General features: G+C 49.6%; 1 protein-coding gene across 1 annotated transcript; it reads right to left on the bottom strand.

Annotated features, from left to right (window-relative positions):
* Nucleotides 1-1,049: 1,049 nt before the first annotated feature.
* Nucleotides 1,050-11,562, bottom strand: DLX4 (distal-less homeobox 4). Its single transcript, XM_005301931.5, has 3 exons — nucleotides 10,973-11,562; nucleotides 5,389-5,582; nucleotides 1,050-2,311 (listed from the first exon to the last, which is right to left on the bottom strand). The coding sequence occupies exons 1-3, from the start codon at nucleotides 11,313-11,315 to the stop codon at nucleotides 2,060-2,062; spliced, it is 789 nt and encodes a 262-aa protein (XP_005301988.2). The 5' UTR covers nucleotides 11,316-11,562; the 3' UTR covers nucleotides 1,050-2,059.
* Between the last annotated feature and the right edge of the window lie 306 nt (nucleotides 11,563-11,868).

Genomic DNA, 11,868 nt, shown 5'->3' with positions numbered 1-11,868 from the left:
ATTAATAAATGTAATTATGATTGTCGTATCTCTGAAATCATGTCAGATATTTCTTCCCCCGAGCCAGCCTTATGATTGAGCTAATGTTTGCGGGTGCCTAGCGGAAGGCGACGAGCCCTTCTGAAAATGGGGCCTTCAATATTTTGGACCCTGAAGCCGGAGTCTCCAGCCTCATGCCCACCAGTACAAAGTACTTAGGATCTGGTAGCATTTCACATCCACTCCGCAAGACTGGTCCTGACGGCACCAGATGCAGCGCGCTTTTGTTATGCTGACAACCCAGACGTTTTCTTGGTATTGGAAAGCCAGCAAGAGAGGATTTGGGGGGGGGGGGGTCGGTGGGGGTTGCTTTTTAAAGGGATCCACTTCTCTTAACAGGAGATTAATTTTTAAAACGTAATCCCCGCTCCTGTAACCTTGACACCAAAGGGAGTTTTTGCCATTGACTAGTCTGGGAGCAAGATCAGGGCCTGGAATTGGTGTTGCCTGTTTGATGGGTAGAAGGAGCCTCGGCTGCAGCTAGCGAGCGAAATAATAACAACACAAATCCTCCAACAGCCATTTTTCTAATGGCATAAAACACAAATGCAATTTTCTTGCATTGTTTGCTTCGGAAGTTCGAACCCTGTCCCAGGTCACTCAAAAAGTTTTGACTCGGGCCCCCAAGGGAAATAAAACGCTACATCTGCGCCCCCGGTTCTTCAGCATGGGCCTCCGTGCGCCCTAATTCCTCCTGCCTAAATTTGACAACCGGTAGTAAAGTTAAGCACCCGCGCAAACGTTCTCGGCACGTAGGGCCTTGTTCCAAGCGAGCAGAACAAACATCCAATCGTTTGTTCTTTGAAGCACATTCTCACCGTTAAGCCCCGCACACACAGGGTTGCCAATGTCTTTTGTAAATATTTTTTGTTAAAGAAAACATTTCTACTCAACATTTTTCCTACAGGGACAAGAGGAAAACCGATTTTTTTCCCCCTCTTAGACCAGAGTTGAAAAATGGCATTAGAAATGGCTATCATAAAATATGTTTTGGAGGGGGACACAAAAAATCGGAGGAAAAGCATTTACTCTACAGTTTTACATCCTGTTTATAAAGAGAAACAACACCATAACAAAATGTTATTTATAAATAAATCTTTGCTGACCAGGAGGGGAGAAAATATGGCTTCACGTGGGGGGACAGGAGGGGATTAAAGATTACATGAATGTGGAGAATGTGTGTCAAATAGAATCACAAATTCTTCCAGGAAGAAATCACCACTGTTTGGTGTCTGAAACTGAATACGAACAAGTTCTCTTTCTGCCTTTCAATGAGAGAAGGGGGGAAAAATTAATGCTTTATAAAAGGCCTGGAGGGAAATTACATTCCTCAAACTCTTCTAAATCACTGTCTGTAAACATAATCCTGGTAATAAAGCACTTGAAAAATATTAACAGCAGGACACTCAAATGTGGAGCGAGCATTTGCTTTGCAGTATGGAAGAGTTTATATAGATATTTATATACACATATATATATTTTTCCAAATAGAAATCTGTCGATGTGTATAAAATGAGCTACCTACAGCACAAAAAAGGGAGGAGGGTAAAATTGGACAGCCGATAAAGTCTTTCTCCAAGAGAGGGAGAGATTTTTTTTTGGGGGGGAAGGAGGGGGTAGATTGTCAGATGATGTAAATTGTCCTAGTTCCATTGACTTGCCACCAATTAACGCCCATTGAGGACCATCTCCTCCGTCTTTCCATTTCTGAGGAGCAGAGGAGGAAAAAAAAGCCAGTCTCTGAACATGTCCCCAGACTCATGAACAATTTCTTTGTAGGTTTTCTTTCTTCCTGGCAGGGATAACATCATTTCCTTTGCTCTCCTCTGCTCTATGCAAATGTCAGAATCAACTCCTCACAGAGGTTCAATGTTGCCAGGAGAAGGCCTGGAGAATTTTCCCATGTGGCCAGCGGAACTCCCGGAGACTTGATGGTTTCATAAATTCCTCGAGGAGCTGAGGGCTTGCGTTCCTTTTTCTGGGGGTGGGCGGGAAGGAGAGATCAAGGCAGCGCCCACTGTCACATCATATGTGGTCTCGGCATGGCGTCTTGCTGGTGTGGTTGATACCAAGGTCCAAAGCTGTTGATGTAGCTGTTGGGAGGGATCGGGGCTCCTTTGCCAGCCATGGAAACGTCCCAGAGAGGGGGTATGTTGGGTGAGCAGGGGGACAAGGATGCAGAGTTGTGGAGGTGCTCCCCTTCCTGAACGCTGGAGCCTTGCTTCATGATCTTCTTGTACTTGGAGCGTTTGTTCTGAAACCAGATCTTAACCTACGACAAGGAGAGGAAAGAGTCACCGAACTACAACGGTGTGGGTGTGTGGGGGGAACAGTGTAGGGTATTGTGGGGAGGGGTGTTGTATTCTCAATTAGCAGTTGGAATGGGAGCGGGGCTGGGGTGTGTGGATTCCCTGCCAATATCTCTCCGGCTTGTCTCTCCCCACCCCCCAAATAAGAGAGAGAAATATACATACATTGCAAGGCCAAAAGAAATACCCCCCCCAATCTGGTCTTACAAGCGAGCCCCAAAGCCCTGGATCGCCTGAGCTGGGTGGGGAGATGGGTTAGCAGCCCATTTACCAACCTGCCTCTGCTTGCAGGCGTGCTGCTGAATGCACTGTGGGGCATGCCCCCCGCCCCCAGCCCCTTCGACCTCCCTCCAGCGCCCGGGCACCATTGTGTTCACGTGGAACGCGCCCAGGCCCCAAAGTTTCAACATTCTGATCGTCAGCTGGGCCCCGTGGGGGACTCTGGAGTGGGGGGAAGGGGGCGGGAACCGGGGGCAGACTCTGGTCTGAAAAGGAAAAGTCACCCCCGCTATCGATTTTTCATCGATTTCCGCTTCGAAACGGAGGGTACCTGCGCGCTCCAGGGAGTTTGCTGGTTTATTTTAAAGCACAGGTTCCCAATAGCTAGAGAGAAATAAAGACTGGCGGGGAGGGGGGGGCTGTATTAACTGATTGCCGTGCCCGGGCGGGGGCTAATTGCGAAGGGTAAGGATCGGGCCCCATGGCGCGCCCTGGTTGCGAGATTTCTGGCGTTCAAAGCAGGAGCTGGGCGTGGAGTCTGCCTCGGACGCTGCTCTCCGAACTCGGGTTCTTTCTCCGTGATTCGGAGCTTAGTGACCCACCGACCCACCTCGGGGTGCTCCCAAGCCCCCAGGCGGTCCACCAGCCATAAGACCCGCCCGACTTGGGGGAAGAAGCTAACGCACCCTTTGCCGGGGGGTGAGCTGGCCCGGAAGCCCACGGGGGGAGTGCTGGCTTCGGAGTGAAATAGGAGCAGGATCGGGCCCATCGTCATGAACAGGTGACTCTACGCGGCAGGCGCATATTAGGCGGTGTCTCTGCCTTCTGCTTTGACTGTGAGAGGAGTGCGCCTAGGGCAGACACAGGGGTGGGTAGCAGAGGGAGCTTGCTAAGGACGGGGGGGGGGGGGGCAGCCCCATTTCGTAACGCCGCTCAGCGCACAGATGACTGACTCCTTTTACACGGCGCGGCTTTGCAGGTCGCCACTTGCCTCCTTTTTTTTATTATTAGTATTATTAAATCTCGTTGCCTGTGGCTGTGGACTGATCCCTCGCGCCTGCCTGTCTGCATCTATCTCTTCAAAGCCAGTCACCCGTCTCTCTTTGCTCCCGCAAGGCGCTGCCCCACGTTCCCATCCATCTGTGCAGAACCATGGACCAGCTGAGGATCGGGCCCAAAGCTGGGGACAAGACTTATCCAATCGTCCGATTGTCTCCCTCTAGCCCCTACTTGCTAATTTCTCCAGGGTTTCCGTCTAAACTATTTTTAAGCCAGGCGGCCAAGATTCTGCTCTCAAATTCCATCCCTGTCAATCCGGAGTCACTCCGCTGCAAAGGAGTGAGTCCGAATTCACGCCGCTGAGAGCCAGAATTCGGTCCAATCCAGTCTCTCTTCTTTGTTTTTGTTTACGTGTGCCGGGGACCATTGGGCTTCCCGAGCGAGGCAGGCTTCACGGTTGTCTGGTTTGTTTCTTCCAAACGTAAATGAATGTGAAACGAAACCAGCCGAGCTCTGGGTGTCCTTGGGGACAGAGCTGAGCAGACACTCCAAAGGGGGCTGTTTCTCCCTCGCAGGCAGTATCTTCCCCCGCCCACCCTGCAGAAGAGTTTGTCAACTTCAAATAGACAAACATCCCCAATGGATCATCCTCGCTGAGAAATAACAGAACAATTAAAGGAAATGCCTCTCAGCTCGGGAGCGATTCCTCAGGGCTTTGAAGACAGAGAAAAAGGGCGAATGGGAACCACATGCGGCAGAAGGGGGCCGGGGGGAAGGCTCCGGTCGTTAGGGACAAATCAACACACACACCAAAAGAGACCAGATCCAGCCCAGAGTTACCCCCGGGAAGCCAGAGGGAGAGCGGGGCAGGACTGAGCCCAGGCCATCCGGATATCGGTGGCCATGTGCCACAGGGTACAGCCCCACTGAGAAAGACAGGCAAATGCATTCCCATTCGTGTCGGGGCTGGAGGAAATACAGAGCCACCCCCGGGGCCCGAGCCCAGATAATGCCGACAGAAAAATATCCGTTCTCGCCAAGCACATTTTCATGGGTCAGGTTTAAACTTTTCTTCCTCCTTTCAGTAGCTGTAAAACACTAAAGACCAACAAGCGCCCGATTCTGCTGTACACGGCTGTCAATCCGGAATAAGGGGCGATTCTGACCGGTGTAACAGATTGGGCCTTGTTCTCTGATGTGTAACAAATAGACCACAGGGCGCCCAGGGCTTTCCTCGAGCCAGATCCTGCTCTCAGTGACACCCCGACAACTGCAGAGTCGATACAGATTTACTCCTGTATAGAGCAGAATTTGGCCTCGCTAAAGCAGGTAGAGCGGTGTATACCGGAATTATCTATTTACATAGATGTGTGATTGAGAGAAGGCAGGGCCGGATTCTGGTCTAAACAAGTATGAATCCGAATTCACTGTTGATTTCCAGGGATGGAACGGAGGCAGGATGTAGCCCAATGAAAGCGAACGAAAGGAACTGCGTGTGTTGTTACTTCTTATGCATTGGCGAGATGGAGCCAGATTCTGCTCTACACAGGGTTAAATCCGGATTCGCTCTGAATTTTCATGGCTGTAACTGAGAGCAAGACGTGGCTTAATGAAAGCAAACGCAACTCTGCGTACTATTTTGTGATACGTTAGAGAGACAGGACCGGCTCCTGCTTCCAGTCACACCCCTGCAAATTCAGAGTCGATCTGGATTCGCTCCGGTGTAGAGCAGAATCTGGCCCTGTGGCCAACTGTTGCCGGGGGCTCAGTGGGGGTTGGATTGGATCTCAGCCGACTCCCTCTGGCTCGCCCCAGCCTGTACCTGCGTCTGGGTCAGTCCCAGCTGCGCCGCCAGTTCCGCTCTTTCCGGGAGGGCGAGGTACTGGGTCTGCTGGAAGCGCTGGTTGAGCGCCTGGAGCTGCAGGCTGGAGTAGATGGTGCGGGGCTTGCGGATTTTCTTCCCTTTGCCGTTGAGGCGGATCTCCCCGTTCTCGATCACGGTGGTTTTCTCGTGTTCTGTAAAAAAAATCACAGGTGGCTGAAAAGCCTCCCTAAAGAGAGAGCGGCGGGGCCCCCTCGGGGCTGGGGGGAGGGGAGCGGGAATGGGCCTGGGGGAGGCTGGCGCAGAGAGGCGAGAAAGGGGGGATAAGGGGATCCCGGAAATCCAACCCCCCCCCGCCCCATCCACAGGGAAGAACGAAGGGAGGGAAGCACCCTGGGGAAGAACCACCCCCATATGGGACGGGACGCTGTTTACGTGCCAGAGGTTGATTCCCACACACACTTCGTTGACGCCAAAAGACGCTCTGGGCCCAGGATCGGGTCCCCTAATCCCTCTTATAAACACTGCACAATGACCTTAAAACAATGAAAAGAGAGAGTGTGTGTGTGTGTGTGTGTGTGTGTGTGTTTCCTAGCTCTGGGAAGAAGGAGCGGGGGAAGGGCAAAAAGGCAAAAATCTGTATCGACTTTGCAGTTGTCGGGGTGTCACAGGATCTGGCTCGAGGAAAGCCCTTAGGAGCCCTGTGGCCTATTTGTCACACATCAGAGAACAAGGCCAAATCTTTTAACCCGGGTCAGAATCGCCCCTTATCCCGGCTTGACAGCCGGGTGCAGCAGAATCCGGCCTAAAGGGAGCGGCGGGTCTTCTTGTTGGTCTTGATTGTTTTCCAGCCGCTGAGAGTTCAAGCTCGGGGAAGCATTGAGATGTCACCCTTATTGCATTAGACAAAGTCTCTCTCTTTGAATGGTCTTAACCGACCCCTTCCCCCTGGAGACCCTGGCTGGGGCGGGGTAGAGCCCGGCCGCAGGCTCCGAACAAGTTCTAAAGGAAGATCCGTCAGTCAAAGACTGGTCACCGGGGGGATGTAAAATACTGGTTAAATTCTCACAATAATTCGTATTTAAAAATCCAGATGGATCGGCCAGGGCAGGGAAACGGGAAAAAAAACACCCCCCACCTCCCAATAGCTCTAACATAGATCCTTTAAATAGGGGTCATGTTATATCAAGTATTCTAGGGTAAATCTGAACCACTTGTTAGCCATATATCCTATTCATAACCCTATTTTTTCCTTGCAACGGAGCAGACCCTCCTCCGCGTGACATTCCGTTAATTAGCAGTAATGATGCGGAGACATTTCTTAGCTCTGCAGAGAGTAGAAGCACCTCCCGCTATCATAGTCTGTGAATTATGGTTTCTTCTATTAAGGCAGTATCCGTTCTGCACAGACGAGAGAGGTCACTCTGTACTTTTCATTTTCCGAGGTCTTTATTTTTTTCTCCCCCCGATTCCCCTTTGAGCAGGTGGGACTGGGGCGGAAAAATACCCCAAATCAATATCGCGCTTCAGCGGAGGTTTCTTTCCGGTTTAAAGTCTTCGAAAGTGAAGCCCCGATCCTGCAAAGATTTAAGCCCCTGCTTCACTATATGAACCGGGCAGATCCCCGTGATAACTCTCTAATGAGGTCTGACAATTCACATCAGCTAAAGACCCGTCCCAGGAGTGGTCCCCATCAGTTGTTGCTTCCTTTTGTTAATTCGGCTTCACTTCTGGAGTTGGGCAGTTTATACTTTATCATCGCCCCTGCCAACGTCACGTCGGTCTTTTAACTGCGCGGTATTGTTAGATTATATAACTTGCAAAATGTAAAGGCGGCCTTTATACACGCAAAATTCAAGGCACTGGGAAGTTTGAATAGAAAGAATTCAGGGCAGGGCAGTTTGCTCGGTTAAATTTATGAGGGGAACATCAAAGCAGGGTATAACTTTGTTATAAAATAATGAACTAGTTATTCACTTCTCATTCTCCGGTCAGCTTCCAAACGCTGCTACATACTGGAATTAATTTTGCTGACAATTTTTTTTTTCAATCGACGAGATCTTTATGAGATCTGTACATGCAAATAGAAAGTGAGAAGGCGCATTGGGTCAATAGAAGAGTAAAGTATAATTAAAAAAAAAACCCTTAAGGAATAATTTAATTTCAAAACAAAAGAGCTTGCCGTAAAATCCAACATAAAATCTCAACGCTAATTAGCAAATTCCTTTTAGCCCATTCCACAATTCCTGTTAGCCCATTTTCCCTTTATCCAGTGGTTTTGTTAACGTCCTGCAGGATTTTAAAGCCGATTTGTCAATGAGTTGCTTTAAAATCGTGCTATTGTGAAAGTGCCAGATTCTGGGTCTAAATGATATTGATCTAAACCCAGAGTAATTCAGGTGGCGTCACCCAGGCTGCAGTGGAGTGAATCCGGATTTGCACTAGAATAATTTAGATCAGAAGAGGTTTAGCCAATCGATTTGTGTTCTGACTCTCTTTGGACCAATGGATCTGAATTTAAAGTTCAGTTTCTTGTTTCCCCACGATATGAAGCCTAACCTTTTAAAATAGAGTCAATATTTTTAATAGGTGTCAGTTTAATAATTCCTCGTTAAATACATCAACTGGGCGGGTGTCTATCTACACACACACGTTCCTAACATATTAACGACCCGTGACCCGTTCTGAGTATCGAACTAGTGTTCTGGGAAACCAGCAGAACACTTAAAAGGAACTCAGATGGAAACCCGTGAGCTGCCGAGGAAATTTGAATCCAAGTAGACGCCGAATTTGAATAGCATGGAGCCTGGGATTTCCCTTGTTAGGTGCATTTGAAGAAGTGGGTTTTTTTTTTTAGTTATGCCCAAATCTGTTAGTTTTTAAGGTGCCACCAGACTGCTCCTTGTTTTTGTGGACACAGACTAACAGGGCTGCCCCTCTGATACTTAACATAACCCTGGCAAATCGAGGTTCCCTCCTTTGCAGAGAGAATCATGAAATATCTCAGCAGCCCACAAGCCACCAACCCCGGGTCACAGTTAGAAAGCGGACGGGAAAAGTTTTTGTGATTCAAAGTTAGCGTCTTATCCGCCTCCCCGAAATTTATGGGTATTTGATTCATCTAAATTTGCTTCTGTTGTCCACTGCAAACCCACGCCTCGGTCCTTCCTTGGTTTCTGGGAGCTTTCGCAGAAGGTAGAAAGGGTCAGAGTCACTTTAGTTATAGATCTGAACGCTCCAAGAGGCAGATCTTTAATTTTAATCCACCTCGGGACAACACGACGAGGACTACTACTAATTAATAGTTCATAATTAAAAACCTCCGTGGTTCTGTTCCACAGGGAGATTCTCCTCTGCTGTTCTGGTTGTGAGTAGTGAGTAACAGCAAAAAGCTCAGTTCTGAATGTATTGTTCACACATTACACATTGGCCCAAACTCTGCGCTCAGTGAAATTGGTGTAAATCCGGAGTCACGCCAGTAAGGGGGAGCAGAATTTGGCCTCCTCTGTCTCTACGAGCTGCAGACATGTGAAGGAACATTTTGCAGTTGAACCTGAATGAATGCAGGGGCCGGCCTGGGACTGTGATATGCACCCTTTTGCAAAGCACGCGAAAGCCCGTTCATTTGAGAATGTTTTTTCTGGTTGTGGTGGTTTTTTTCTGGTGCACGGATCATTTTAATGGCTAACTTTTTGTTACAGGGGTTCTTAAAAGGGTAGGAAAACTCGTTAAAGCAACTCTCCACATTTTTCCTTTACAAAACAATCCGTTCCGATAGTCGCTCCCAAATCTTTTGTTTTATTTTTACAAGTAGGACTTTTTTTAAAAAAATAGGAATATACCATTGCCAGCTCTTTGCTCTATGTGGCCTCGCTATTAAGTCCTTTGCTTCTAGCCTTTTACCCGTGATTAAATATTTTGGCATTCACCCTCGTGTAATAAATGCGTAATTAGTTTTTTAAACGACTTCCCCGAAGTTCCCAGAACTTCGCTGCTAGCATGAAATAGCTCCCAACCAGGCTGTTTAAACATATTAGGTTTTAAAACCGATGTGACCAAAGAACAATGGACTGCTTAAGTGGATTCTTTATGGCAAGTTTCCTGATGTGGTTGATCTGCCATTAACACGGTGTGTATCTCCCCTGGAATCTTGACAGGTGCCAATTAAAGGATATTGGAATTAAATAATATAAATACATGAAATGGAAAATGATTGGTTGCGCATGCCTTTTCCAAACACCCAGCGAGAGCTGTATTAAAATTAAACATTGCTACATTTATTTTATGGCTGATGTAGGCCTCGCCTCTACAGGCAGGCGATGAAAGATATTAACAAGGTGGCATGCCGTCTAATTGTTACAATATAAACAATTGCATTCTTCTTCTTACTGTACGTCAGCCTCCAATTCTGGGCCATTGTAGATGAATCTGACAGATACACCAGGGTAAATGACAGGTTATTCTGGGTGTGTATGAAGTTCTGGAGTGAAATCCCGGCCCCATTAAAGTCAATGACATCCATTGACTTCAATGGGGCCAGAATTTTACCCCTGGAGCGTAGAAAAACGGAGCTGACTTCTTCCTTGCTAAAAGTGAGGGATATTATTTAAAAAAAAAAATCACTTCCATGGCAGATCTAGAATAAAATGCAGAATGAAATACGCGATGTTTTCTGTTAAAGTTGCATATGTTTCCAATCTAACAGCTAAGAGAGTTTTTCGGATATTTTAGCCAGCGCTTATTTTTTTAAGAAAATGTTAGCATGTCCCAAAGTAAACAAACAAAAAAATACACAATCCTCGTCAACCCAGAATCTCAGGAGATATGCCAGGCCCCTGCAATCCAAGCAGAGTTCCTTTGCTCCACACACACACATTTTTAAGTGCAGTCGGTGGGGGGAAAAAAATCATACAGTTGTCCTAAAAATTCTTGTTTGCATTGCAAATGTACCAAGTTAAAAAAATCATAATGTTTTTCATAAATGAAGAAACAAAACAAGACCGTTTCCTATTAAAGGATTTCCACTGAGTTTGTAATTCTTTTGTTTGTGTCTTTGGTGGGGTGGGGGGGGGGAGAGGTAGCATCTCGGTTTTGTCAAAATTATTATTTTGTTCCCTTAAAAATGTTCCCTTAACGGTGAGGGGGGGGCTTTAAAAATCGCAAAAGGAAGCTATCGCAGGTCTGGAGCAAACCCCTAGTTAAAGAGCGAACTAATCTAGGTGCTCCGATACAAGCCAAGAGGGAGGTCAGAAGTCTCCTGCGCCACGAGAAGGCTACTTTCAACTCCAAACTCTGAGCAGAGATTCGCCTCTCGGTCTGATGCTTGGGTCGGAGGCATTGCCAGATACTTTTGGGTTGTTTGTAGTTGTGGGGAAAGAACTCTTCCTGCAAAGGGCTGGATTATAGACGGAGCCAGAGAGAATCGGGGCCCGGGCCTGGGGGCGGACAGCGGGACTAGGGGGCACGCAGAGGTGGCTAGTGGATAGGCGCTGGAGGCTAGCAGGATCTCCCCCCCCCCCCCGGGACTGGGCTGGAATAGAGAATGCCTAACATACAGGCACAGAGTAGACAGACACCCCCTTACCTGTCTCCTCTAGTCTGCCCCGGTGCCCCAGGGCGCTGGCCGGCTGCTGGGCGCCGTGTTGCTGGTAGGACAGGTACGGGTTGCCGTGGAGATGGTGCGGGTGGTGGGTGCCGCCAGCCGAGCCGGGGTACGGGTAAGCCACGGACCGTCCGTAGGGTGCAAAGGGGCCCCCGTCGTGGCCGGAGCCGTGCAAGCCGTGGAGGGGGTAGTGGCCATGAGCCAGGCTGGGGGAAGGCGGCGGCGGCTGGGGCGAGGGTGGGTGGCTGTGCCCGAACTCCAGGAAAGCGGATTTGGAGGGGTCCGGCCCCAGCAGGCTCTCGGCCAGGGAGCTCATAGTCATCATGGAGCGCAGAGCCCAGGCCCGGGCGTGCAACCCGACCGGCACGGGGCTAGCAACCGGACGGGCGGCGGCGGCTGCTGCTGCGAGCCATGGCTGGGGCAGGGCAGAGCCCCGCTGCTGGTGCCGGTGCCGGTGCGCTTTGCCCCTCTCCTGCCCCGGCCCAGGCTGCAGGGAACCGCTCCACGCAGACCCCCCGCCCCCCCAGCCACATCCAGGCTCCGCAGCCCAACCTCCTGCCTGGAGCTCGCACCGGGGGTTCCCCCTGCCCCCTCCGTGCCCCGCCCCGGGCCTCCCCGATTGGCCCAGGCGGCCAGCGACGTCACGGAGCCCTGAGGGCAGCCCCTCATCACGGTAATTAACAAGCAGGCCGGCTAATGGCAGCTGCCTTCCTGCAAGCCAGGCCATGGGACGGGGGAGGGGAGACACTGGAGCAACAGGTTTGGGGGGAGTTTAGCATAAATGTTTGTCAACAGGAGAAATAAAAAAGATCCCCGTGGGGCAGAGAGAGCCCGGCAGGGTGAATACATCATGATCACCCGTAGGAGAGCGCGTCAGG

Source organism: Chrysemys picta, chromosome 24 (genome assembly GCF_011386835.1).
Source record: "Chrysemys picta bellii isolate R12L10 chromosome 24, ASM1138683v2, whole genome shotgun sequence".
Taxonomy (NCBI): domain Eukaryota; kingdom Metazoa; phylum Chordata; order Testudines; family Emydidae; genus Chrysemys; species Chrysemys picta.
This window is presented reverse-complemented; position numbering and strand designations above follow the sequence as displayed.